Raw genomic sequence first — 27,876 nt, 5'->3', positions numbered from 1 at the left:
GCCAGGCTGGGATCCCTGAACTCTGATTGCAGGACCCAGAGCCCAGGATACTGGAAGCCCCAAGGCAGTGCTCCCTGGGGAGGGAAAAGGAACCCACAGGGGCTGCCTGCTCAGCCCAGCTCACCTTGAACCCTGAGGGTGAAGAGCTTCTCAGCGGAGCCCGCCTGGTTCTCGGCCACACACATGTAGCTGGCGGCATCGGCCACCTCTGCCGTGGAAACCTGTGGGTGCAGGGAGCCATGCCTGGGAGATGCCTGAGACCCCTTGGACACCACCACCGCCAGGAATGACTGCGAGGACTCCCTCCCATCCCATGCCAGGGAAGCAGGCCCCAGGTAGCTCATGGAGACCTGGAACCTCCTCCATCCAGGGCCTTGTGTGGCGCTCAGGAGCGGGCATATGAGGTTGGTGTTGGGTGGTTCTTTGTAGCAAATCAGATGTGACAAGAGCCTCCCCCACCCCTGTGGAGGGCCGTGCTGTGTGTGTTGGGCTCCCGGGGTCCCTGCAGCTCTGTGTCTGCACATGGGGGGACTCAGGGGGCTGCCTGATGTCTGAGTGCTGGGCACGGCTCTGCACGCGCCAGCTGGCGGTCCCGCGGAAGGCTGCTCTATGCGGTGCTGGGCTCTGGGTCTCGCACTCATGTGCATCCTTTGCTAGGTGTCTCCTGAAGCTTTGGATGCCGTGCACAGGCCTGTGCTGGCCCAGCATGGCTCCTCACAGGTGATTCTTGGCTGGGCTCCAGCATGGTTCCCAGCAAAGAGCCTCATTTGCAGATAACGACCCCTCCCTGGCTCCCAGACAAGTGGTGCTGGGCCTCAGCAGCCACTGCCCCTAGCCCGTACAGGGGGCTGCCCTGACCTGCAAGACTTGTCCATCCTCCAAGACCTGCAGCCGTGGGCTCGGGGAGAAAGGCAGCCCATTCTGGAGCCACGAGATTGTGGGCACGGGGTTTCCCAGGGCCGGGCACTGCAGGCTGACGGTGCTGCTGGCGTTGACTGTCACCTCTTCCACCAGCTCCTCTGTGTCGCCCAGGATCACAGGTGGGGCTGGGGGTGGGGGAGAAGAGGCTGAGGGGCCGGCGCAGGTCCCTGGGGGCGGGGGTGGCCGCGGAGGCGAGAGTGGCACTTGGTGTCAGGCGCTCGCCGGGATCCTCATGCCCTTCTCTCCAAGCCCTCCCTATCCCTGACGCAGCTAAGGAATCAGGGGCACAGAAAGGGTTGTGATTTGCTTGACATCACACAGCCAGGAAGCTTCTGACTTGGAACCTGTGCCCAGTCCTGCATGATTTTTTGAGGCCAAGCTTGTAACTCCAATTTCAACCTCTGATTACAGCAAGACTGCGTGCACTTTGCCTCGTCCCCTTCCGAGGGAGGCCCTTACAGCGCCTGCAGTCCCGGGAATCCCCACCTGCAGGCCCCGCCACTCACTCAGCACCAGCAGCTCGTAGTGCAGCCAGTCCTCGCCCACCTCGTTGGAGGCCTTGCACGAGTACCTCCCGGCGTCCTCTGCCCGCACCAGGGGGATCTGCAGGACCCGGCCTCCTGCAGGGACATGGGACAGAGGCCTGAGCTCCGGCATGAGAGCCACCCACAAGAGCAAGGACGCTGCCCCCTCCTCTGGAGTGGACCTGGGGCATGTGACTGTCCCCTGCCTCATCTGTGAAATGAGGAGAATCAGCCTGTCCTGCCCAGCTCACGGGTGGAGTGGAGTCAAGTCAGGGCACAGCCACCACTCGCTGCGTGCCAGGCCCTGGGCTGCACATTCTCGGTCTGTCCCACAGTGCCTCTGTGGGGCACACGCTGTTGTCACTCCCATCTTACAGATGGCAAACCTGAGCCTTCATGGCAGTGCTGGGCGTGACAGCAGTGGTTGCTGGCTCAGCTCTGCTGTTGTGCTGAGCCCAGCTCCTTGGCAAGGGCAGAGTCCAAGCAGAGACTCAGGAGGCAAGGGAGGCAGCTCCTGGGGCTGTGGTGGTTGGTGGGGGTAGGAGTAGGGGTGGGGACAGGGGAGGCATCGCCTGGGACCCTCTGTGATCAAAAGCCAGCCAGGGGCCAGGCACAGTGGCTCACGCCTACAATCCTACAATCCCAGCACTTTGGGAGGCCGAGGCAGGTGGATCACCTGAGGTCAGTAGTTCAAGACCAACCTGGCCAACATGGCGAAACCCCATCTCTACTAAAAATACAAGAATTCCCTGGGTGTGGTGGCACACACCTGTAATCCTAGCTACTCAGAAGGCTGAGGCAGGAGAATCGCTTAAACCCAGGAGGCAGAGGTTGCAGTGAGCCAAGATTGCCACTGTACTCTAGCCTGGGCAACAGAGTGAGACTCTATCTCAGAAAAAAAAAAAAAAAAAAAAATAGAGCCAGCCAAGGCCAGAGCCTGGCATCTATGGGGGCTGGAGTTGGTCTCCAGTGGGGGCCTGGTTAGGGTTACTGCATGCTCAGAATTCTAGATTGGGGCTGGCTGGCCCGGGCTGTGGGTGGCTTGAGCAGGTTAAGAGCCTGCAGAGCCCAGTGGCCAGGATTGGGGCAGCAGTGGCGTTGTAGGGGTCAGTTGATGTTTGAGGTTAGTGTAAGGTCAGGGTAAGAATTCAGGTCAGCTGTGACCATGACGCCTATGTTCTCAGGATTAGAGAACAGAGGTTAGAGATCAGTTGTCAGGGTAAGAGGTGAGTGGTAGGGTTGAAGGTAAGTGGGTAGGACTGGGGGGCAGTTGGTGGCTGTGGTCTGGGTTCAGCTATTGGTTGGGATTAGCTGATGGTTAGAGTCTGATCGGGATCAGCAGGTGACAGAGCCTACTGTGCACCCAGGACTTGGGGTCAGGATCAGTAGTCAGTGACCAGGTTAAGGGGTCTGTCCAGAGGTTTCTAATAGGAACTAACAGTGTTCAGTAAGAGTTGCACTCCTGGATCTGCAAGAGGCCTCCTTCTTTTTTTTTTTTTTTTTCTTTTTTTTGAGATAGAGTCTTGATCTGTCACTCAGGCTGGAGTGCAGTGGTATGATCACAGCTCACTGAAGCCTTGACCTCCTGAGCTTAAGGGATTTTCCTTCTTCAGCCTCTTGAGTAGCTGGGACCACAGGTACATGCCACCACGCCCAGCTAGTTTTAAAATATTTTGTACAGATGGGGTCTCACGATGTTGCCCAGGCTGGTCTTGAATACCTGGGCTCAAGCAATCCTCCCACCTCGGCCTCCCAAAGTGCTGGGATTGAGCCACCGCACCCGGCCACCTCCTTTTCTTGCAAGCACCAAAGTAGAAATCCTGGTCTGATTCTGCTCATTGGAGACCTGTGCAACTGACCACTTCTCCCCAAAACCAGCCCCACCGCTGGCCCATCTCTGGCAGGACACAGTTCGAATCTCAGAGAGACCACCCAGGCTTCCCTCATGAGCCAGGTGGGCCGGGCATTTCTAAGCCCCACCCCTGGAGCCTTTTAAGTCAAAATCACCTACAAAAAATTATTCTAAAATAAAAGGTTTACTTAAAAAAATTAAATTACCTTAAATAAACAAACACCACCTTGGTGAAAGAAAAAACAAAACCTGGCTGGGTGTGGTGTCTCACGCCTATAATCCCAGCAGGTTGGGAGGCCGACCCGAGATGGTGGATCAGCTGAGGTTGGGAGTTCAAGACCAGGCTGGCCAACATGGAAAAACCCCATCTCTACTAAAAATACAAAAAGTAGCCAGGCGTGGTGGCGCATGCCTGTAATCCCAGCTACTCGGGAGGCTGAGGCAGGAGAATCAATCACTTGAACCCAGGAGGTGGAGGTTGCAGTGAGCCGAGGTTGCACCATTGCACTCCAGCCTGGGCAACAAGAGCGAAACTCCGTCTTAAAAAATAAAAATAGAAAAAAAGACAAAGAAAAAAAAAAAACCAGACACAAAAGACATAAGTTCAGCCACCACAGTGTGCCCTTCAACGCCCAGCTAGAGCTTCGTCAGCATTTGGGGTCATGAGAATTGTTGACAATTAACAAAGAAGCCAGCTGCCTCTGCAGAGAAAGTGGCAGCTTCTGCCGATCATTTAACGACATTACGGATCTTGAAGCCCAGAAGGGCATGCCTCATGATAGGAGGCTCTGCTCTATAAACCAGAGGCAAAAGGCAATCCAGTCTTTGCCTTCACATAGGCAAAGAACTTGTAGCCCCAGTTTACAAATTGCAGCTAAGGTCCAGAGTGGTTGTGTGCTCTGTTTAAGGTCACACAGCAGGCAGCACACAGGAGAGTTCAAAGCGCCCACTTTCTTCACGCAGCCCTGACCCACCTTGTAGCACAGACACCCCATCCCCGGCCAAGAGGGGCTGATCCTCTCTGTACCAGGTGAGGTCTGGGGGTGGGATCGCGTTGGTGTCGCAGTACAGGTAGGCTGGGTTGTTCTCCACGATCTCCCTGTATTCCGTGACTCCGCCCCGGGCCTCCTCCTCCCGGGACAGGATCTCGAAGGCTGCACTGGCATCACCCACCTTCTGGAACATGGGGGGCACTGGGTGGGGGAGACAAACCCCTTAGGAAGCACAGCAGAGGGGTGGGGAATGCACCTCTGCTCACGGAGATTCTTGTCCCAGCCTCTCCCAGGTGCGGAAATCCATTATTTGGGCAACATTCCCTTAGGTCACGGACCTTAAATTCCCTCACTCCCTAAACCGGTGTTTATTGAGCAACTATTATGTGCTGAGCACTAGGATAAGGCTCCTTCCCTAAGCAGCTCATGTCTAATGGACGCTAAAGACTCCCTGTAACATGGAAATATTTTTCACAGTTGGAAGCCAGATACTAAACTTTAGCCAATGTTTATTTATCAGAGCATAGAGGCACAAAATCATCAGTTTTAGAAATGGAGGGGAGCCCTCAAGGTCACCTGCTTTGATCACCTGCATTTCACAAAGGATCAAATTGAGGCCCGGAGGGGGCCGTGTCATCCCCAGGTTGTCCCCAGGTAACATACCCAGTCCATGACAGAGCCAGGGCTAGAGGACTGGTGGCCAGAAGCACCAGAGATGAAAAAGGGTATAAGCAGCCCGGAGCAGGTGTTCCTCCTGCCAGGACACTCCACGGGCATTGTATAGCAAAACCTAGTTCTGAACACTTATCCATTGCCCAGCTTGCCTGTCAGCCTCCTGCCTCCCTGCCTCCCTTTTCTAGCCTCCCAGCCTCCTGCTCCCAGCCTCCCCTTCCCACCTCCCAGCCTCCCGTTCCCAGCCTCCCCTTCCCACCTCCCTGCCTCCCCCTCCCAGCCTCTCTTTCCCAGCCTCCCCATCCCAGCCTCCCACTCCCATCTCCCTGCCTCCCAGCCTCCCCTTCCTACCTTCCACCCTCCCCCTCCTGGCCTCCCCCCCCAGCCTCCCTGCCTCCCCCTCCCAGCCTCCCTTTCCTAGCCGCCCCATCCCAGTCTACAAGCCTCCTCATCCCAGCCTCCTCCCCAGCCTCCTCATCCCAGCCTCTTAGTCTCTCCCTCCCAGTCTCCACAGTCTCCCCCCAGCCTCCCCCATGTAGCCTTCCAGCATCCCCCTCCCGGCCTCCTCTTTCTAGCTTCTCAGCCCCCCTCTCCCAGCCTCCCAGCCTCTCCCTCCCAGCATCTCTGACTCCCAGCTCCCTCCTTTCCTTCCTTCACTTTTTAAAAAGGAAAACGTCAAACACTGACGCAAGCAAGAGAAGAATATAATGAGCCCCAGGCACCCACAAACAATTTCAACCACTGAGGCAGCCACTCAGCTTACTCTCCACCAGAGATTCTGAAGCAAATCCCCAGGTTTCCCTAACAGGGCGAGAGGCATCTGGCAGAGGGGCTAAGAGTGTGGTGTTCTCGCTCAATCAGACCATTCCAGGCTCTACCACTCAATTCTATGATTTGGGGCCACAGCCCTCATGTCTTTGACTTTGGTCTCTCAAGGCAGAGGGGTTGGGGCAGGATGCCGTTCTGGGCGGCTGAGATGAGCCAGTGGGCGATGCCGCAGGTGGCATGTGAGCTGCAGGACACATGGTGGGGGCCTGCGGAGGGCCAGCCCCGCAATGTCCTCACACTGGCTGATGCCCCACCCGCGGCCCACTGGTGCCACGCACCCTGGATGAGCACGTTGAAGTCCTGGTCGTCCTCGCCAGCCACATTGGTGGCCACACACAGGTACCGCCCCGAGTCCAAGACCTGTGTGGGCTGGATCTGGAGCAGTCGCCCTTCACCCAGGACCTGCAGCCGCGAGCTGGGGGTCACGGGCTGTGAGGAGGACGAGGGGGTCAGGGGAAGGGAGATCAGAAATGAGGGGCCGAGAGCAGCAAGACAAGTGTGCTTTCTTCTCAATACATTCTCCAAAAATGCAGCATAAAGTGACAAGAACACCCTGAGACGTTTATAAAACCAAATCCATAGAGCATAAAGATGAGAAGGGCCACACATGGGTGAAAATAGTAGAGTTTAAAGTTTACAAAGAGTTCAACTTTTTATTAAAAATATGGCCGGGCGCGGTGGCCAGGCCTGTAATCCCAGAGCTTTGGGAGGCCAAGGTGGGTGGATCACAAAGTCAGGAGTTTGAGATCGGCCTGGCCAACATGAAGGATCCCCATCTCTACTAAAAATATAAAAAATTAGCTGGGCGTGGTGGCGGGCGCCTATAATCCTAACTACTCAGGAGGCTGAGGCAGGAGAATCACTTGAACCCAGGAGGCAGAGGCTGCAGTGAGCCAAGATCATGCCACTGTACTCCAGCCTGGGTGACAGAGCAAGACTCTGTCTCAAAAATAAAAATAAAAAAATAAAATAAAATAAAGGCCGGGTGCGGTGGCTTATGCCTGTAATCCCAACACTTTGGGAGGCCAAGGCGGGCAGATGACCTGAGGTCAGGAGTGCGAGACCAACCTGGCCAACACGGTGAAACCCCATCTCTACCAAAAATTACAAAAATTAGCTGGGCATGGTGGCGGGCACCTGTAATTCCAGCTACTCAAGAGGCTGAGGCAGGGAGAATTGCTTGAACCCAGGAGGCAGAGGTTGCAGTGAGCCAAGATTGCACCACTGTACTCCGGCCTTGACGACAGAACAAGACTCCATCTCAAAAAAATAAAAATAAAATAAATAAAGGGTGACTGGGGCCCGGACCAGCTCTAGGGCTAGGTGCTTTAAGGGAAGCCTTTTCTGGAAGGTTCCAAGCAGAACCAGCTGGAAGCAGAGGTGAGAGCCAGAAGCTGCGCAGGAGGTCCCACACTCACCTGTCCATCCTTGTACCAGCGGATGGTGGGTGGGGGCACAGCCCAGCTCTCACACTCCAGGGTCAAGGTGCTGTTGACCTTGGTCTTCACCTCCTTCATGCCGACCTCCCCCAAGGGGTCGTCTTTGGAGATGGAAGGGGGGACTGAAAAGCACGAGGGGTCTGAGAGCAGAGCTGGGGAATGGGTGCTGAGACCCTGAGCTTACCCTGGTCCTGGGGGTAGCCCCAGACATGGGGGCCGGCCCAAGAGACACAGGGATCCTGGAAGCCAGCCTGCTCCTGGCTGTCCACTTAAGGGAGAGAGCATTTGTCTGCAAAAGTTATAGGACGGGGCAGGTCTGAGGCAGGGGAATTTCTGGGGTCACCTCAGAGGACTTCCTTGGGGGTCCCAAGTCTCAATCTGCAGAGCCTCTGGTTATACCCTAAAGCAGAAGTGGCAGGAGGAAGCTAGGACTGCAGTGGGTCTGGGAGCCCACGTGGCCCAAGCCCTAACTCACTGTTCTCTCCTCATCGTGTCCTCTGGAGCCTGCCCTAGCTGCCCGGTGACTGTCAGAGGACATATGCCACATGGAGACCCCCTGGAGCACCAAGGGTGGCTCAGGTGCCTAGGGCCCTAGGTTCCTGGGCGGTCTTCTGCCCACCCGGCTGTGCCCCGACTCGCTGAGCACTCACTGAGCACCAGGGTCCCCGACTCACTGAGCACTTCCACATGGTAGTTTTTCACAGCCTCCCCGAGCTCATTGGTGACCACGCAGGTGTACTGGCCAGCATCTTCCTTCTGGGCATTCAGGATCTGCAGCCCGTGGGTACCTGTGTGGGGGCCAGTGGCCAGGGTCACCCCAAATCTGCAGCCTCATGCCAGGCATGAGGACAGGCTCACAGGTCCTCTCCTCCAACTCTGATGACATGTCACCTGTCCCCTCCCTCCTTCCCCCCAGAGGGCGTCACCTGGGAGCAGCTGGATGTTCCTGGAGGCCTCAAACAGTGCCCCGTCCTTCATCCAGGTGATGTTGGGGGAAGGGAAGGCCAGGGCCTCGCAGATCAGAGAGATAGGGTTGTTGACAGTCACGGTCACCTCCTCATCTGCACTGTCCTCGGCCCCTCCCAGGATGGTGGGAGCCACTGTGATGGGGGGCCAGGGAGGCACTTGTGAGCAGAGATCCCTGACCCTAGACTAAGGACCAGGAAAGCCTCAGACCCCAGTGCTTGGCCTCGGTACTTCTGTCAGTTACATTACAGAGATGGGAAACTGGGGCTTAGAGAAGCCCATGCCCGGGTGGCCAGGCTTGAACTCAGGCCTGGGTGACCCAGAGCCCAGCTCTCCAAACACTAAGCAATACTACAAGGGAAAGCTGAATAATTTCTGCCTCCATTTCCCCCATAGCTTCTCAACATCCAGCCTCTCTACCAACTAACCAGAGGCTTCTCAATTCTGTTTGAGGGGGGAGTGGGAGTTGGGGGGCTTTGTTCCCCGCTGAGTAGAGTAGCTTTGCTTTCATTGGTCCCAGGATTTCTTCTTTCAACCCCGGCAGGGGACTCTCCTTTTAACTGCCAGCATTTTAGAAACAGATTTTTCTAAGCTGGTCTGTGCCCCTCTCATTTGATAGATGCTCTGTTTCTCCAGGCTAACAGAATAGTAGGTATGTATTGTCCTCAGGAGATGGAGAGATGCCTGGTTGTGAACCCACCACCCTGGGGCCTGGCAATAACTCTTGTCACCTCTCTGAGCCTCAGGGCTTCATCAATGACATGGGGACAAGCACATCTCCCACCTCCTAGTGTCATTGTGAAGATTCAATCAATCAGGCCTGTTGAAATGCCTGGCCCATAATAAATGTTCAGTCAATAGAGTCGCTATATGATTTTTGTTGTGAAACTCGGAGAATTAGAAGAAAAATAGTAGAATGGTTTGTGGGAAGTTGTCTGTAAGGAGCCAGTCACCTTGCTTCTCCCTCCCTCCAGGACCTGCAGTGGCCAGGAGATGCCCAAAACTTACACAGGACACTGAGCTGGAAGTGTTTTGTCTTCTCCCCAACAGCGTTGGCTGCAATGCAGGAGTAGTGGCCAGCACTGGACAGGTTTGCCTGGAGGACCCGCAGGAGGACTCCATCTGGGGAGATGTGGTGAGCATCTCCACCAGCCAGGGGCCAGCCATCTTTGAACCATGTGAGCTTGGGCTGTGGGTGGCCTGTATGCAGCGCAGAGAATGAGACAATTTGGCAGGCTTTGACTAGGGCAGCCCAGGGGTCACAGGCTGCTCCCAGATGGGTCAGGGGATGTGAATTTTCCATCCCGGCCCAGAGGCCATGAAGCACAAAAAGAAGCAGCAGCAGCCTGTGCTGCTTCCCTGTGATTCGGCTGCCTTCTCCTTACTGAGGAATGGGTAGAGATGGCTTCGTATAGACAGGCAAGACAGAAAAACAAGTTATTCCTTCCATCCACTCACTTATCCACCCACCCACACACCACCCACCCATCCATCCATCCAACTATCCATTCATCTACCTACTCACCTATCCTTCCATTCAATCAATTCATCCATTCATCTCTCCATTCATCCACACACCCACCCATCCACCCAACCATCCAACTATCCAACCATCCATTCTTCTACCTACCCAACTATCCCTCCATTCAACCAATCATCCATTCATTTCTCCATTCATCCACCTACCCATCAATCCACCCATTCACCCACCCAACCACCCAACCATCCAACCGTCCATCCATCTACCTACCCACCTATCCTTTTATTCAGCCAATCATCCACAAATCTCTCCATCCATCCATCCATCCATGCACCCATCCACACATCCATTCATCCATCCATCCATCCATCCATCCATCCAACCCTCATTCATTCATCTACCCATTCATTTATCTACCCATCCACCTACCTATCCATCTATCCATTCACCTACCTATCCATCTATCCATCCATCCATCCATCCATCCAACCATCCGTCCACCCACCCACCCACCCATCCATCCATCCATCCACCCAACCCTCATTCATTCATCCACCCATTCATTTATCTACCCATCCACCTACCTATCCATCTATCCATCCACCTACCTATCCCTCTATCCATCCATCCATCCATCCATCCATCCATCCATCCATCCTTCAACCCATAAGCATTAATGGGAGCCTACTCTGCCAGGCACTGGGGAAACCATGGTGACAAGGCAGCAGCTGGGTCTTCAAGAAGCTCAGATGCCACAAGGCCACTATGGTCCAATGTGGGTTAGTGCTAGGACAGGGAAGCACTGGGGCTTGTGGGAGCCCAGTGGAGGTGGCCCACTGGGCCTTAGGGGCCAGCCAAGGACTCCCTGTGGAGGGTCCTGAAAGCTGAGGTCTGTAGTGAGGTGGGGAGAGGGAAGAGTGTTTGGGATGGAAGAACACATGTAAAGATGAGCCGGGACCTGGTGCCGAGTCCAAGACGTAGAGAGACCCCAGTCAGGAGGAGTGGGGCTGGGGCAGGCGGGCAGATCCCCAGGGATCCCCTCCTTTCTAAAGGTGCCTTCCCACCCCTTCTCCCAGCCCACCACATCATGTGGCCCTTACCTGTGACATTGCACATAAGATGGGCAGTCTGTCCCTCAGGGACCTTGATCACCTCCTCCAAGTCCTCGTTCTCAATACTGGGAGGAACTGGGAGAAGCAGGGAGACAAATGGCTAGTGACTGGGGGGGGCTGGCCCGCCCAGGCTACACAATCACAGAACAGGAAGCCAAGAGCCCACCGTTTCTTGTGCCTCAGTTTCCCCATCCCATGCCTGTTTCCATAGGGTGGTGAGTTTAAGAAACATTTCCTGCTAGCTGATGGAAGTACCAGTGTCTCAGAAGAAGACTCTGATGAGAGGCAGGTAGTCTTAGTGGTGTCAAAAATATTTGCCCCCTTCCACTTTGGATCGTCCCTGCTGTTTCTGGAAAGTTTCATGGCAGCCCCAGAACAGAGGTTTCTTGTTACCTGGGCTGGAGTGCAGTGGCACAATCACTGCAGCCTCTGCCTCCCGAGTAGCTGAGACTACAGGCGTGTACCACCATGCCCAGTTAATTTTTGTACATTTAATAGAGACAGGGTTTCACCACACTGCCCAGGCTTAAACAAAGGTTTTTGATGAGGCAAAGCGTACAAGGCTTAGCTTCTCCCTCCTTCTCTGTGCTGGGCCCCTGCTACAGCATGAGCCATGAGTCTGGGGCCCTGCCTCTGGGAGCTCCCAGGCAGTGCAGAAGAGTTCACAGGGCACCCATGAGAATGGGGTTGTAACGCACCCAGCACGTCCACACTGAAGTTCCTCCGCGCCTCCCCAGCCTCGTTGCTTGCCAGGCATGAGTAAAAGCCACTGTCTTGCTCCTGTGTCTGAGTCATCTTCAGCATCCAGCCACCTGGGGAGGGAGGGGCGTGGGCCCCAAGCAGGGCTCTGAGCAGCATTCTGTCCCAAGCTGAGCCCCCGGCTTCCCAGCAGGAAAAGGCATTATAATTAGACGTGTACGTGTCTGTCTCCCATTGTGTCCTGTTCCTCAGATCCAGAAACTGAGGCCCAGGAGGGTAAACAAATGGATGGAGCTGCCTGGAGATTAGACACGTACCAGAATAAATCTGAGGACCCTGCTCTAGCAAGAAGTATCTGTCACCCTGGCCACCCCTGGCTCTGGGGATTGGCTGGAGCTGAAGGGAGAGCAATGGGTTATGTAGTCCTGGCCCAGCAGACCTCTGCTCTACTCTGACAGACATGGTAAAAGGGCTTCTCCTCCCAAGGATCTCTCAGGGAGAGACAGCCCCTCTCAGAGGAACCCAAGGGTCTCCCAAGACTAGGGTGGGGAGGGCAGATACACAGGACACAGGCCACCACTGCTGTTACCGCACGCAGAGCAGACATTACTAATTGATTGCCACATTTCTTTCCACTGGGCCCAATGCAGTCTCTGAATTCCTATCCACAGAATGCACCCGGCAATTCTTATCAAGTGCTCAGAAGTGATGCCCAAGAGGAAATGTATTCGTCTTCTCATCATGGGCTACATGGAACAACCAATGGGTGACTGAGGCATAGCCTCAGGGGCCTTGAAGTCCTTGCAGGATTTGGATGGGACAGAGACTCCTGGGCGTCAGTTCCTCATTTGTATACTAGCAAGAACCTCACAAACCCATTTTATGAGGAGGATAAATATTCAGAGGAGAAGGTGCTTAGATCAGCACATCCAAAACTTGTTACTGTTCTGTGGGATGTTATATATAAGTGCCAAAGTTTTGTTTTGTTTTTTTCTGCAGGACTTATCAGAACCTTTGCTATGCAAATGTTCACTGTGGTTCTCTAGATGAGCAGAGCAGGAAGTCTTTTCCAAATTTATCTAAATCCATGATATTTTCCTGGAGCACCTCACCTGACTAGTGTTTTGGGCTGCATTCTTTGGGGACCAGCAGCTGGAATGATTATTCCAACCAGGCCTGGTAGCTCAGGGTCAGAGGTCATGGGCATGTAATGGATAGAGGCAGAGGCAGAGGGCCCGACCTGATTCCCAGGATCCAACCTTGGCTGGTATCTTACCTGCCAGCAGGTAGGTGTCCTCCCCGGGGCTGACAGGCTCCTCCCCTCGGAACCAGCGGATGGCTGGAGGTGGGATCCCCGTGGCTTCACAGAGCAGAGTTAAGGGGCTGTGCAAGGCAGCAGTGATGTTGGTCAGCGGATCCAAGTCTCCGATGAGCTCTGGGGGCTCTGGACACAAAGAAGAAGCCACATTCAGGGTGCAGATCTGGGCTGTGTGCTTCATGCTCCTTCCGCAGCCCCACTGACTGCCCCCCAACTCCACCCAATTGGGGGAGTCTGAGGAGCAGAAGTGATGAGAGCAGAGCTGCTCCCCCTAAAGCGAGGACACCTAGGAGGGAGCCCATGGCGCCACAGGCTGGGCTCTGGAGTCAGGCAGGCTCCTTGGGCCTCAGTCTCCCCAAACCCTCAGCGGGATGCTGGGGGATGTAACAGGAACATGTGAAAGTACCCAGTCCAGTACCTAGGCAGAGCAAGCGCTGAGCCAGTGGGACTGGAATTAGTGCAAAGGTGAAGCCAGATGTGCTTCCTAAATCCACATGTGGAAGCTAAGTGGCAACGCTGCAGTTCTGAAGGAACCTGTTCCTGAAGGAAACCACTCTCTACCCAGGGGGTGGGGGTGTTGGTGATATCTGGGTGAGGCTCGAGATCCCAGCAATGGTGAGGGGCGCCCTCCCTAAACTGATCCCTGCTCACCTCTCCCACCCTATCTCTTACCACTCCCTGTCTCCACCCTGAATTATCCTTCAGGCAATACAGTAGGAGCTCAGTAAATGATGGAATGCATGAGGCTGCCCCAGCCACCCTCTGCCTGGCACATGCTTCCCCTCACCAAGCAGCTGCCTAACTCCTACTCACCCTTTATGGTCCAGCTTAAAGGGCACCTCCTCCGGGAGGCTGCCCTGACCTGCCCCAACAGTATTCAAGGTTTTCCTGGTCTCTCACAAGCCCCTGAATTCTCCCCATCACATACCAGTCATGCAGGACAGGGACTGCTTACTTCCCCAGTGCCCAGAACAGAGTAGAGGAAGAGTAAACCCAAGAGGGAGAGAGGGAGGGAGGAGAGGTGAACTGGGGGAAATTGGGCCCATATGGGACGAGTCCTGATTTTGAGAGCAGTGTTGGTGGCTCCTCCCCCCCACAGCAGCTCTCATTAGAGCCCTGACTCCAGAAAGAACAGGTGTGACCCCAGGATCAGAGCCTGAGGGCTGTGCCTGGAGATTGAACCGGCCTTGCCCACTCTAATCTGCCCCAGCCCAACCTCCTCCAGCAGCTGCCAGTCCTCACCCAGCACAGAGAGCTCAAACCTCTTCTCTGCCCTCCCAGCCACGTTCTCCGCCACGCAGCTGTAGCGTCCAGCGTGGGCAGCCTGGGCCCGCTCCACATGCAGGCTCTGACCCTGGTTCTGCAGCTGCAGGCCCAGTTCAGCCCCCACGGGCTGGCCGTCCCGCTCCCATGTCACTGTCGGAGGGGGTTTCCCTGTGGCATTGCACTCCAGAGTGGCCACTCCATCCTGGACCACGGAGACCTGTGTGGGAAGCTCCCGGGGACTGGCAATCTGAGGGGGAACTGTTGGGGTGGGGAGAAAGCCCATCAGAGAAAGCTGCTGGGGCCACCAGGCACCACACACTTGCCCTGGGCCCAATAGGGACACACCCTCTCCCCTTGCCATCGCTGGCTGTGTGACCTCGTGACCTCACCTCTCTGGGCCTCCATTTTCCTTCCCAACAATGGGGTCATAACAGCACCCTACTGCTACTACAGCCTGGGAGTCACAGGCAGGCCTGCTATGTGGGGAACAGCCCTTTCAGGAAGTGTGACAGGTTTTCTTCCTCAAAAACCAGAGACTTCCTGGAGCTTCAACAGTTGTTGGGACTGGTTGGGGGTGGGAAATTATTCTATGGGTGGGTTTCTCCTCAAAATGTTGAACAGCACTGTTCCTGGTTTTATTTTCTAGCAGGATTTTTACAAGGCTGGGGGATTTCATTTCATCACTGCAGGACCAGTAGATAGGGCTTTAGGAGCTTCACATAATGCTCACGCTTCTTTCGGGTTTCCAGCTGTTTCAGATGTGGCTTTTCTCCTCTGGACCATTGGGGGGCCCTTAGGGATTGTACTGCGGCCCCCATCCCCAATGCTTGGGTTAGTGAGAAGCTGTGTGGGAGGGGCAGTTAAAATGCCAGGTGACATGGCTTGGCTGTGTCCCCACCCAAATCTCATCTCGAATTGTAATCCCCACGTGCAGAGGGAGGGACCTGGTAGGAGGTGATTGGATCATGGGGGCAGTTTCCCCTATGCTCTTCTTGTGATAGCGAGTGAGTGAGTCAGTTCTCATGAGATCTGGTTGTTTGATAAGTGTCTGGTGCTTCCCCCTTTGCTCTCTCTCTCCTGACGACATGTAAGGCGTGCCTTGCTTCCCCTTCATCTTCCACCATGATTTTGAGTTTCCTGAGACCTCCCCAGCCATGTGGAACTGTGAGTCAATTAAGCCACTTGTTTATAAATTAGCCAGTCTCAGGTAGTATCTTTAGAGCAGTGTGAGAACGGACTCACACACCAGGAATGTGAGGGAGGAGAAAGCCTGCACCACACACCATCACTTCCCTGTGTTTGCTCCGATTTGGGGGCGGCACCTGCCCAGCCAGCCCATGATCCCAGACCCTTCCAGCCCCCACCCAGCTCACCCACCGTGCACTTCCAGCTGCAGGTCCTGACTGCTGTTCCCCGCCACGTTGCTGCACTCACAGGTGTATGTTCCTTCGTGAGCCAGCTGGGCCTGTCCCAGGTACAGCAGCCTCCCCACAGCCGACATCTGCTGGAGGCCAGCCCCCTCCCCGGGGAGGGGTTGACCTGGGTGCAGAAAAAAGAAACTCCTGGTCCAGGGCATTTGCAAGGACGTGATGTCTTTCCACATGGAAAGTTTGTCCTCCCACCCATTCTTGCCAATTCCTGCTCATCCTTCAGGTGTCCATTTAGACACTACCTCTTCCAGGAAGCCTTCCATGAGTGCCACTTCTGGTCCTGGTGCCTCTTCTGAGCTCCTCCCTATCCCCCTAGGCTTCTCTGCATCACAGATCTGCCTACAGGTGCCCCATCTGAATCCCACCCTGGCCTGAGCCCTCCGGAATGGCAGACCCTGCCTCAGTTTCCTTCTGGGATCCCTTTTTTTTTGAGACAGAGTCTGTCTCTGTTGCCCAGGCTGGAGTGCAGTGCCACCATCTCGGCTCACTGCAACCTCTGCCTCCTGGGTTCAGGCGATTCTCATGCCTCAGCATCCCAAGTAGCTGGGATTACAGGTGCACACCACCATGCCCTGCTAATTTTTGTATTTTTTAGTAGAGACGGGGTTTCACCATGTTAGTTAGGCTAGTCTCTAACTCCTGACCTCAGGTGACCCACTGCCTCGGCCTCCCAAAGTGCTGGGATTACAGGCGTGAGCCACCGTGACCAGCCTCCCCTTGGGATCCTTAGTGGCTCCCCAGGGCCTGGCACACAGCAAGGCTCAATAAAGGCTACTGACAGAATGACCATCCATTTAGCTACAGTGGCCTGAGGAGGGTGACCAGGCAACTGGTAGACCTGGCATCAAGAGACCCCTTGTAGGAGGAGGATTTGTCAACCTTGACCTACTGGATTAAACCCTTCCACCTCTGTTTCTAGAGGAGCAGACCTCTGGGCTGGGTCATGACTCAATTCATGTCCCATCAGGGAAGCAGACCCAGGGGCCACCTGGCATTGCTTCCTCCCTCTCTGTCCTGATGCCCTCAGCTTGTCTTGCTACTCCCAGGCTGCTTCCTAGCCCAGACCTCTCCTCTGAGCTCCAGACACCTGTCTCTCACCGTCCACTTGACACCTCACTAGGTATTTAGCAGATGTCTCAAGATTAATTCACCCCAAACGCTAGGTCTTTCCACCATACCTGCCCCTGGGGTCTCCCATCTCGGTAATGGCAGCTCCACTCTCCTCCATCATCCCTGATTCCCTGCCTCCTCTCATTCCCCCATCCAACCAGCATTCCTGCCCCAGGACCCTTGCACTTACCCTTACCTCTGCCTGGGGTGCTTTTCCCTGTGATATTCTCATGTTCAGCCCTTACCTTTTCAAGTCTGCTTGGTCAAGCATTCCTGGCCACCCAACTTAAAAGTACAAATCCTACAACCCCCCAGGACATCTTCCCCCGCTTCCTAGCTTTATTTTTCTCCATAGCATTTATCACCTAAGGTACTGAGTCTTACTGTGTTTATTATCTGACTGCCCCCACTGTGAGGGTGGGGATCTGTTTTATCCTCTGCTGTATTTCCAGTGCCTAGAACAGGGTCTGATACAGTCTCTCAATAAATATTGGTTAAATGGGCTGGGTGCAGTGGCTCATGCCTGTAATCCCAGCACTTTGGGAGGACGAGGTGGGCAGATCACCTGAGGTCAGGAGTTCGAGACCAGCCTGGCCAACATAGTGAAACCCTGTCTCTACTAAAAATACAAAAATTAGCCGGGCGTGGTGGCACCTGCCTGTAATCCCAGCTACTCAGGAGGCTGAGGCAGAAGAATCACTCCAACCCAGGAGGCGGAGGTTGCAATGAGCTGAGATGGCACCACTGCACTCCAACCTGGGCAACAGAGCAAGACTCTGTCTCAAAAAAAAAAAAAAAAAAAAAAAATTGGTGAAGTGAATTCCAAATGTTTTTTGAGCACCTTTTTTGTACTATACACTGAACTTGGAATTCAGTGGTGGTCAAGATGGTGCCTCACAGGGGTCACAGACTAATGGAGGAGCACACACAGAAGGACTAATTTGGGTGACGTGACAAGTGACAGGGACTGCATCAGGGAGGCTCTGTCCCAGCCTGGCAGTCAGAGGGGGCTTCCTGGAAGAAGGGACGTCTGAAGTGAGGCCTGAAGATCAATCCAGCTCTTAACTGGCAGAGCAGGACCAGGGGCTCCTGCAGGCTCAGAGACTGAGTAGAGAGGGGCTGGGGGAAACATCACTTCTGTAACCAGCATCCCCACTCCCTCGAGGCATAAGCCCCCCCATCTCAGCTAGGCTCTGGGGTGGGGGTAACCAGTGGGGTCTGGGCATAGCCTCCGTGTGCCTGGCAATGAGGTGGGGCTGGGCGAGGGCAGCAATCCTACCATCCTTCCTCCAGGAGATCTTGGGGAAGGGGATACCCCGGCATTCGCAGGACAGCCTGGTAGGGTGCCCCTCTCTCACAGTCAGGGTGTGGGATTCCCTCAAGGGGAACACTGGAGCAACTGAGTCAGAGCAGAGAGAGGGTTAGTGGGGGTGGGGCTGAGATGGGGAGGGGATGAGCAAGTTGATGAGCAAGGCGAGGGCAGGCTGGAGGAGGGCTGTGTCCTGGGACGCAATCAAGGCAACAGCCCCCTCCGCCTGCCCAGCCCGGGAGACCCTCACCCCAGACGTTCAGATTGTAGTGTTTCTCTGAGCGGCCGGCCTGGTTCAGTGCCTCACAGGTGTAGCGGCCCGCATCCCACACATCGGCTCTGTCCACCTGGCAGAGAGCAAAGACACTCCATGGGCGGGGACAGCACAGAGATGGATGAGCCCTGGACAGACTGTGTGACTGCAGGAATGTCACGTGACCTTGCTGAGCCACAAGCTCCCCACTTGGAGCACGGGACAGTGACAGCATCTCCCCATCAGCTGCACCGGGAAGTTTCCAGAAGCACGTGCCTGTGGTGGGCCTGAGAAGGGCACCCTCGATGGCAGTCCTGCCAGCCTCCCCACCTTCACAGCCCAGATCTGCTAAGGCAGAGGCATGTGACTGGATCAGACCTGCTCCTGCCTTTCATCTGCTCCCAGCCTCTTTGGAAAGCCCAAGAAAACAGACCCGAAGAGAAGGTGGAGGAATGAGGCTGGTGGGGTGCAGGGGACCTGTCCTCAGGGGTCAGATCCTGACATGGGGCTGCTGGGGCTAGGCTGTGGCTTTGAAGAATGAACGGAAGGAGGGGAAACCAAATGGCAGTGCTCTGAGTCGGGAATGATCATATCACAAGGTGTAGAGGGGTGGGAGGAGGAGCAGACAGGTGAGGAAGGTTCTAACCCAACAGCTGGCGCCACTCAGCTGAGTCAGGGGCCCTGAGGGAGGCCCCGAGGAACCAGTCCTGGGGTTTTGTCCCCCATCCCCTGGGGTGAAGGGGCTTGCAGGTCACTGAGCTGGGGCACCTGCAGGCCCCACCCTGCCCTTGGCCTGAGGTGGAGGCCTGCTTGGCTGGCCGGGGGCCTGCACACCTGTAGCAAGGCTTTGTCTGCGGAGAGGTGGACTCCAGGCCGTGGTTCCAAGGGCCGCCCATCCTTCCACCAGCTCAGCACGGGAGGGGGCATGGCGTGGCTCTGGCACTCCAGGGCCACTGACTCATTGGCCGCGACGGACACATTCAGCTCTTCTCCGAGGATACTCGGGGGCACTGCGGGAAGGGGCAGGAGAGGGGCTCCCTCAGGCACATGGATGGGGCTGGCAAGGAGAGGCCACACCCTGGGTCAGGCCTAGCTACTCGCAGCAGCCAGGAGTGACCACCCTTCCTCTGCCTTCAGTCCTGCTTCGGAGGAGCCAGTCTGAGTAAAATTGTCACGATATCCACATCCCAGATTTCTGCAGCATGTTTCCACGGAGGGAAATTGGGGAAGGAAACTCAGGGTCTCCCTGTGTTATTTCTTACAGATGTCTGTGAATCTATAATTATCCACAGTTATCTCAAAACTTTCTAAAATTTAAAATTTTTGTTTAAAAAAAATTTTTTTTAAAGCAGGTCTCAGAACCACCTTTTGCCCCTGAAGCAAAAATAACCAGTGCAGCTTTGCAGGAAGGAACGCAGGGTCCAGGGGGAGAACTCCTGGGGTGGAATCCTGCCTTCCACCACTCACTCGCCATGCGAGGCCCTGGGGATGCTACTTACACTCCTGGGCCTCAGTCTCTTCATCTGTAAAGTGGGGATAATGAAAATCCGCACCTGATGGGGCCGCCATGAGGTTCAATCCAATGGCACAGGTGGGGCTCTTGGGCATACAATATGTGTTAACCACCATCTTCACTCCAGCAAAGAGAAAGAGCTAGAATCGAATCCTTCCTACCGCCTCCCACCCAAGACTACGTTCATTCGTTTGTTTTCTTTCTTTTTCTTTCTTTCCTTTCTTTCTCTCTTTTCTTTCTCTTTCTTTCTCTTTCCTTCCTTCCTTCTTTCTTTTCTTTCTCTTTCCTTCCTTCCTTCTCTCTTTCTTTCTCTCTCTCCTTCCCTTCCTTCTTGCCTTCCTTCCTTCTTTCCTTCCTTCCTTCTCTCTCTCTCTTTTTTTTTTGACAGAGTCTGGCTCTATTGCCCAGGCTGGAGTGCAGTGACATGATCTCAGCTCACTACAACCTCCATTTCCCAGGTTCAAGTGATTCTCCTGCTTCAGCCTTTCGAGTAGCTGGGACTACAGGTACGCACCACCATACCTAGCTAATTTTTTGTATTTTTAGTAGAGATGGGGTTTCACCGTGTTGGCCAGGCTGGTCTCAAACTCCTGACCTCAAGTGATCCACCCACCTCAGCCTCCCAAAGTGCTGGGATTACAGGCGTGAGCCACCATGCCCAGCTCCCAGCATTCTTTCTTATACCTCCACAGAGCCCCAGAAAAACCCAGAGGAGGACATTTAAAAATAAGCTACTGTGGTTACAGTAGATTCATGAGCTCAGGAGCTTAGTGAGTCCCCAGGGTGACCTCTGAGGTGAGTGCTAGTCTTCCCACTTTGCAGATGAAGAAATGGTGGCTGAGAGAAGCAAAGCAACCAGCTCAAAGTCACAGAGGCAGGGTTTGAACCCCATGTCGGTGACACTCAAGAGCCGGCTTTCCTAACCACCACTCCACGCTGTTCCTGCTACTTCACACCCCTTCCGCTTCTCCCTGAACACAGGGCAGAGCTCCTGGCTATGCGGGGCCACCTGCCCACCCTCCCACCCGTTGCGGGAGCTCAGACTCCAGGGCAGGTCTCTGGATCTCACTGATTCCTACTGGAAGGCAGCTGTTCTCAGGTGGACACTCCTCCATCCACCCAGCCTCTCTCCCTTTGGAAGTGACTGGGAATGCCCCCCACCCCATCTCCTTGGAGTTGCTGCTCTGAACCACGTGGCTTTCCCGGTCTGAGACTCACTGTGGACTTGCAGGACAACATCCCGGCGGTCCTCGCCCACCGCGCTCACAGCCACGCAGGAGTACCTCCCAGAGTCGGAGGCCCGGGCGCTGGCCAAGGTGAGGACCCGGCCCCCAGGGAAGACCTGTGACCCCAGGGGGAAGCCCAAATTAGGCAACCGTCCTGCTGTTGCAGGCCCCAAGGGGCAGAACCCCACCTGCCCAAGCCGGCCCTGCTGCCGAGCACGCCTGGACAGCCTGCCCCAGACCCTCAGAGCCCCTCATGACGCAGGGAAACCCAGGGTTGCATCTGGGCCTCCAGACCTCTGCCAGCTGGCAATGACACTGGACCTCAGGAAGAGCCCTCTAGAGCCCCTCTGTCCGCTTGCCACACATGGCCAGTGAGCCCTTGAAATGTGGCCAGGCCAAATTGAGACGGGCCCCAGGTACAAAATGCACCACAGACTTCAAAGAGTTAATATGAAAAGAAGAATATAAAATATCTCAATAATTATTTTGTATTGATCCCATGATGAAATGAAGCTATTTTGGATATATTGGATTAACTAACGTGTATTATTAACATTGATCTCACCTGTTTCTTTTTACTCAGTTTACTGTGGCTACAAGAACATTTACAATGACGCAGATGGTTCACGTTCATGGAATGTATCGTTACCATTGAGCAGCGTGGCTCCAGCCTCTCTGTTCAGTCCCGCCTCCCTCCAGCCCTCGGCCCTGGGCTATCGCTGCTTCTCCCTCACCCTAAATTCCCAGGGCCTGACCTCTGTTCCCAGCACCTACGGGAGGTGCAGGGAGGTGAGCCGGGGCCACCCAGCCCTACTGACCTGCAGGCCAGGGGTCCCTGCAGGGGACACAGGGTTTCCATCCTTCAGCCACATCAGTGTGGGGCTGGGGGCACCGGTGGCATTGCAGGTCAGCCGGACAGGAGTGTTGACCAACACAGGGCCTGGCAGGCTGGGCGGCAGCGTGATTCGAGGGGGCACTGCAGGGCAGGGGTGACATGGGGCACAGGCTGAGCCCCACTGGGGCAAAGCAGGCAGGGCCCCTGGCTGGGCACCCCCGCGGGAAACACACAGCCACAGCAAAAGCACAAGGACAGCCATCCAGACACGGGCTCTGAGCCACTCCACTGCCCCCGAGGCTGCTACTTCCATCCTTTCAACACGACCACGAGGCTTCTATAGATGGGAAACTGAGGCTCACAGAGGGGAAGTCACCTGCCCAAGGCTGACCAGCCAGGAAGCAGCACTCGCACTCAGGCCTCTGGTCAGCAGAAGGTCATTTATTATGGGGATGGGGAGGGGACCAAGGGTCCCTGGACAGTGCTACTTCCTAACTCAGGGGTGTGAGATGAAATACCATAGTACAGGCAGTCCCCTTTTGGCAGAAAATAGCCAGAAGATTCCATTGTATCTGGGAGGCACCAGGCATGATGCCCAGGGTCCCAGGCCTCTGTCCAGCTACCCACTGCTCTTAGACCCAACCTCTCCCATGAGGCCCAAGAGGTCCAGCCTCCATATGGCCACCAGCACCATCCTGGCCCTCTTCTCAGTGTTGTAAACCCCAGGCCCCGTGGCCTCCTTTCAGTTTCTCAAATTCCCCAGGTCTTCATAACCTCAGGCCTTGGCAGAGACCTCAGTGTAGGTATCCAAGTGTCAAAGATGCCTCCTGGACTCCACAGGCCAAGTCAGTGCCCTGTTATAGGTGCTCAGTTGCACCTCATGTTCACCAGCTGCCATCACAATTGATATCAAGTAGTACTCTGGGGAATGATCTAATTGCTGTGTCCTCCACTAGACTGAAAGCTCCTAGGTCTGTCTTATTTAGGGCTGTGTCTGCCAGTGTCTGCCCCAGAGCATGGACTCAATAAATGTGGTTGGATACAAAATGGATCAATGAAAGAATGGGTAGTTGAATGAGTGAATGGATGGTGAGTGGGTGGATGGGTAGGTAGATGGATGGATGGATAGATGGGTGGATGGATGGGAGGGTGGACTGGTAGACAAATGGACAGGTGGATGGGTGGGCAGACAGGTGGGTAGATAAATGAATGAAAGGATGGTTGGGTGGGTGGGTGGATGGATGGATGGATGGATGGATGAGCTGATGGATGGATGGGTGGATAGGTGGATGAGTGGATGGGTGGATGGATGGAGGGGTGGATGAGTTGATGGATGGATGGGTAGGTGGATGGATGGGTGGGTGGGTGGGTGGATGGGTGGGTGGGCGGATGGATGGGTGGGTGCGTGGGTGGGTGGGTGGGTGGGTGGATGGATGGATGGATGGATGGATGGATGGGGTAACGGATGGATGGGGTGGTAGATGGATGGATGAGTGGACAGGTGGATGGACAGACTAATAGACAAATGAATGAAAAGACAACTTTTTGGACAACGGACCTTGTAGGCCCAGGGAAGCTCACCATTGACCCGTAGGCCATACTGCAGCTCTGTGCTACCTGCCACATTGGATGCCACACAGCGGTAGCTCCCAGCATCAGAAAGCTGGGCTTGCTCAATGCGGAGAACTCTCCCATCCGCTGATACTGTCACTCCCATCCACGAAGAGACAGGTTGGTGGCCCTTGAACCAGGAGACATCTGGGGAAAGGAAGAGAGATGCAAGGGAGAATGGAAGAGAGAAGCAAGGGTGCTGCCAGCCCGTCAGACTCTGCTGGTGTGGTGGACATCCAAGAGAAACTTCCAGGGTGACCACACTATTTTTTCAGGCATTGGAGAAGGTCAGAGTTCTTCATTCAGGAAAGGGAGCCGGGGTGGAACCGGGCAATGTTGCCCAAGACAGGACCAAGGGTGCAGAAGAAGCCCTGTGGACAGAGGCTGAGGTAGCCAGGAGCAGAGTCAAACTCAGCCCTGCCCTCCCCCTACCAGGAGACCCCCTCCCCTAGGGGGAATTAGAGAACATGGACCAGCCCAAAGCAGCAGCCTCAAAGCCAGGCTGGACCACGTGTATCTGCAGCTTCCCTGCATCCTGCCAGGACGTGCCCCCGGAACTTAGCAGGCATCCCCACGAGAAGGGGCAAATATCCCCAGGGCTCACAGGCAACAAGCAAAGCAGGGTGGGCCTAGGTCAGATGGGAGCAGGAGAGGGGCCTTCCTCCTGGGCCACCGTAAGCCTCACCCAGTCCCCTGTGCAAACAACCACACCCCGCCCCCAGCTCCCGGCCCTTTCCTCCACTACTGCTCTAGAGGGGAGGGCCCTACAGATCGGATGGTGACTCTGAGGTCCTGATCCTTGCCCCCAACCCCGGACAGCCCTGTGAAGCTTACTGTGAGTAGATGCCCTGCAGGCCTGTTTCACACTGGATCTGGACCCTAGCAGTGCCTTGGCCCGAAGGACATTGTTGAAGAGGAAGAGAGGAACATGAGAGAAATGGGGGGAAAGACCTGCTGATTTCTCCCCATTATGTCCAGTCACAGAGTCCCTGGGTCACTCGCCAGCCTCATTAGACAGTGAATTGGGCTGGAAGTAGCTTTCCGCCAAGAGGAGGGGTCTTACCAGGAGGGGGCACGCCCGAAGCCAGACACTCCAAGGTCACTGAGGCATTTTCCAGCACTGCCTTGTTGACTGGGCCTGGCTCGATGTTGGGGGGCACTAGCGGGAGACAAGGAGAGACCCAGCTTGGTAGGTGCAAGCTCTGGGCAGCTCTAATCCCAGCCATCCCAGCAGTGCTGCTCCCTGCTCCCCATAGAAAATCCTAGACAAAGGGCTCTAAAACAGCTCACGTCCTCAGACTAAGCAACCCCACTCCTGGAAGCAAGCCCAAGAACAAAGGGCAACAGGCTGCCATCCTTACAGCAATCACACAGCACCCAGCCCCCACCATCCTTACAGCAATCACACAGCACCCAGCCCCCACCATCCTTACGGCAATCATACAGCACCCAGCCCCCACCATCCTTACGGCAATCATACAGCATCCAGCCCCCACCATCCTTACGGCAATCATACAGCACCCAGCCCCCACCCCGGGACAGCCGACGCCAGCACAGCCAGGGGAAGGGACAAGGACAAGGATTTCCCTGCAAATAAACCCCCAAAATAAGCAAACGTAAATATGAATGTGGGCAAGGTCTGCTACTAAAAATCCCACCACGGCTCACGCCTGTAATCCCAGCACTTTCAGAGGCCGAGGCGGGCAGATCACGAGGTCAGGAGATTGAAACCATCCTGGCTAACACGGTGAAACCCCGTCTCTACTAAAAATACAAAAAATTAGCCGGGCATGGTGGCGGGCGCCTGTAGCCCCAGCTACTCGGGAGGCTGAGGCAGGAGAATGGCGTGAACCTGGGAGGTGGAGCTCGCGGTGAGCTGAGATCGCGCCACTGCACTCCAGCCTGGACAACAAAGCGAGGCTCCATCTCAAAAAAAAAAAAAAGAAAAAAAAATCCCCCCAAAAGCAGCCAAAAGGGACTACAGAACTGTTGCTAACATTTTCATTTCAGGGCTTTCTACTTCCTCTGAAGTTAAGTGCACAACTATGACTGAAAAACCTCCTCCCCCTCCCTCGCCACACACCCCAGCCCCAAGGGTCCCCAAGGGATCACCCAACATCCTTGGCCTGGGCCCTGCTGGTTACCCACGTCCTCACCCAAAACTTTCAGTGCCACTTCCCTCTTGCTCTCCCCAGCCAGGTTGGTAGCGGCACAAGTGTAGATGCCCTCGTCCCTCAGGTCCACCTTCTCAATCTGGAGGGGAGAGGGTAGAGAGTATGCTACGGGGCTGTCCGAGTGATGACGGGACATGGCGAGTGGCCAGGCTGCTGCTGAGCCCGGGGGCAGGAGCAGTGAGGCATGGGGACACTTTTGGCTCTGGAGGTAGAGTTATGAGCCAAGCACTTGGATTCCAGGGATTCGTCCGATCTCCAGGCATACCAATCCCTGTCCCCCCCACTGACATTTTCTCCCTCTGACAACTGAAGCTCCTAGGACCCGGAAGAGACTGAGGCTCGCCCTTTCAGGCTGAGAGGGCTCTGGGCCCTTCCTATCCCCAGCCTGCTGGGCTTTGCTCAGAGTCTCCAGGAAGCCCCCAGAGCAGCCCTTCCACCTGTGCCCAGCTGGCTCACCATGCCTGGGGCCCCTGCACATACCTGTAGGTTCCCCCCAAAGGCTGCCAGGGCTACACCATCCTTCCACCAACGGAGGCTTGGGGTAGGCACCCCATCCCCTATGCACTGGAGGATCACAGGCTGCAGGAAAGGAGCTGTGATGTTCTCACCCCCAATGATACTGACCGATGGGAACTCTGGGAAGGGAAAGAGTCAGGAAGAGCCCGGGTCAGAACCAGGAGGAGTACAGTGGGCACCCAGCAACCCCCTCGATGCCTGGGGGTGAGAAGGTGCCCTTGAAGGGCTGGCCAAAGGCTAGCATCTAGCTTCTGCCCACCATATCCCCCAGACACATGGCTTAGGGGAAAGAGCTCTAGACTGGGAGCCAGCAGAGTAGTTATTCCCTTTAAAAATTCTCCCATCCATCTGTGCACCCATGCATCTATTCATGCATTTATTCATCTACCTATCCTTCTGTCTATCCATCCTTCCATCCATCCACCCACCCATTCATCATCTACCAATCCATCCAGCTAGCCATCCACCCACTCACCCTTCCATCCATCCACCCACCCATCCATCAATCCACTCATCCATCCACTCACCCTTCCATCCATCCATCCATTCCTCCACCCATCCACCCATCGATCCATCCATCCCTCCACCCATCCACGCATCCATCCATCCATCCATCCATCCATCCATCCACCCGCCCATCCATCTACCCACTCTTTCATCCACCCACCCATTCATCCACTCATCCATCCACCCACCCACCCATGCATCCAACTACCCACTCATTCATCCATCCACCCACCCATCCATTCATCCATCTACCCACCCTTCCATCCATCCATCCACCCATCCATCCATCTACCCATCTATCCATTTACCCATCCATCCACCCTTCTATCCACCCATGCTTCCATCTATCTACCCATTCATCCACCTTTCCATCCATCCATCCATCCACCCTTCTATCTGTCCACCCATTCATCCACCAACCCATTCATCCACCCACCCATCCACCCACCCACCGACCTATCCATGCATCCTCATGTGTGCTGAGCATCTACTCTGTGGCCAGAACTATACTGGGCCCCTGGACACAGCAGGGAAAGGCAGCTACCATGTTGCCCTCTCAAAGCTCACAGAGGTGGACAGTGGAGATGGACAACCAAATAAGCAATCTCAATGTAGTGGGTGGAGGGCTAAGGCATTGAGAGGCTGGGCAGTACAGATGAGAAACATGGTAGAATCAAGGAAGGCTTCCTGGAGGAAGAGTATTTCAGGATATGCCTAAAAGATAAGGAGCTAGGCAGGCAAAGAGGAGGGAGAATGTTCCGGGCAGAAGGAACAGCATACGTAACCGAAGATAAGAGAAAGAGGGTTGATATATTAAAAGAACTAAGTGAAGTTCAGCATGGTTAGCATGAAGAGAGCAGATGGAGAGAGAGGAAGCTGGGGAGAGGAGTGAGGCCTAGGAGCTGGTCAGGACCGAGGATAAGTGTGATAAGTGGCCCAGCCAGCCTCTCACACCTACGTCTCTGTGGGGAACTGGGAAGTCCAGCCCAGAAACGCCATCCAGAGAAGACCAGCCCCATGCCCTTCCAGGCCTGCCACAGCCCTCTGGTTCCACCCACCCCTGGCATCTCAGGCTGCCCACAGCTCCAGAACCCCAGGCGCCCACTCACCATGCACAGACACCTCCACCTCAGCCCCAGCAGTGCCCGCCTCATTGGTGGCCTGGCAGGCGAAGAGGCCTGAGTGGTCCAGCTCCACATGGTCAATGCGCAGTGTGGTCCCCTGCGAGGCCACCTGCACCCCGGCCAGCTCCTCGGCTGGGCGGCCATTCTGCAGCCACCTAAGGTGAGTAGGGAGGGGGGCGCGTCAACCTGAGACAAGGGA

At 55.3% G+C, this 27,876-nt stretch overlaps 1 protein-coding gene across 11 annotated transcripts in view; it reads right to left on the bottom strand.

The window, feature by feature from the left end:
• HMCN2 (hemicentin 2) overlaps positions 1-27,876 on the bottom strand; it is a 164,570-nt gene that overhangs the window by 51,022 nt on the left and 85,672 nt on the right. For all 11 annotated transcript variants that reach the window (XM_054501579.1, XM_054501581.1, XM_054501583.1 and 8 more), the window contains 24 exons: positions 27,663-27,832; positions 26,011-26,165; positions 25,513-25,609; positions 24,420-24,515; positions 23,327-23,503; positions 21,729-21,886; positions 20,903-21,026; positions 19,006-19,181; positions 18,169-18,265; positions 17,889-18,008; positions 15,447-15,608; positions 14,046-14,327; positions 12,762-12,929; positions 11,485-11,598; positions 10,775-10,861; positions 9,203-9,394; positions 8,155-8,328; positions 7,903-8,016; positions 7,208-7,350; positions 6,068-6,218; positions 4,272-4,490; positions 1,428-1,541; positions 859-1,046; positions 125-221 (listed from right to left, as the gene is read on the bottom strand). In XM_054501579.1, the coding sequence (XP_054357554.1) occupies positions 125-221; positions 859-1,046; positions 1,428-1,541; positions 4,272-4,490; positions 6,068-6,218; positions 7,208-7,350; positions 7,903-8,016; positions 8,155-8,328; positions 9,203-9,394; positions 10,775-10,861; positions 11,485-11,598; positions 12,762-12,929; positions 14,046-14,327; positions 15,447-15,608; positions 17,889-18,008; positions 18,169-18,265; positions 19,006-19,181; positions 20,903-21,026; positions 21,729-21,886; positions 23,327-23,503; positions 24,420-24,515; positions 25,513-25,609; positions 26,011-26,165; positions 27,663-27,832 (3,575 nt within the window). The remainder of the gene's footprint in view (positions 1-124; positions 222-858; positions 1,047-1,427; positions 1,542-4,271; positions 4,491-6,067; positions 6,219-7,207; positions 7,351-7,902; positions 8,017-8,154; positions 8,329-9,202; positions 9,395-10,774; positions 10,862-11,484; positions 11,599-12,761; positions 12,930-14,045; positions 14,328-15,446; positions 15,609-17,888; positions 18,009-18,168; positions 18,266-19,005; positions 19,182-20,902; positions 21,027-21,728; positions 21,887-23,326; positions 23,504-24,419; positions 24,516-25,512; positions 25,610-26,010; positions 26,166-27,662; positions 27,833-27,876) is intronic.

The sequence above is a fragment of the Pongo pygmaeus genome, chromosome 13 (genome assembly GCF_028885625.2).
Source record: "Pongo pygmaeus isolate AG05252 chromosome 13, NHGRI_mPonPyg2-v2.0_pri, whole genome shotgun sequence".
In the NCBI taxonomy this organism is placed as follows: domain Eukaryota; kingdom Metazoa; phylum Chordata; class Mammalia; order Primates; family Hominidae; genus Pongo; species Pongo pygmaeus.
This window is presented reverse-complemented; position numbering and strand designations above follow the sequence as displayed.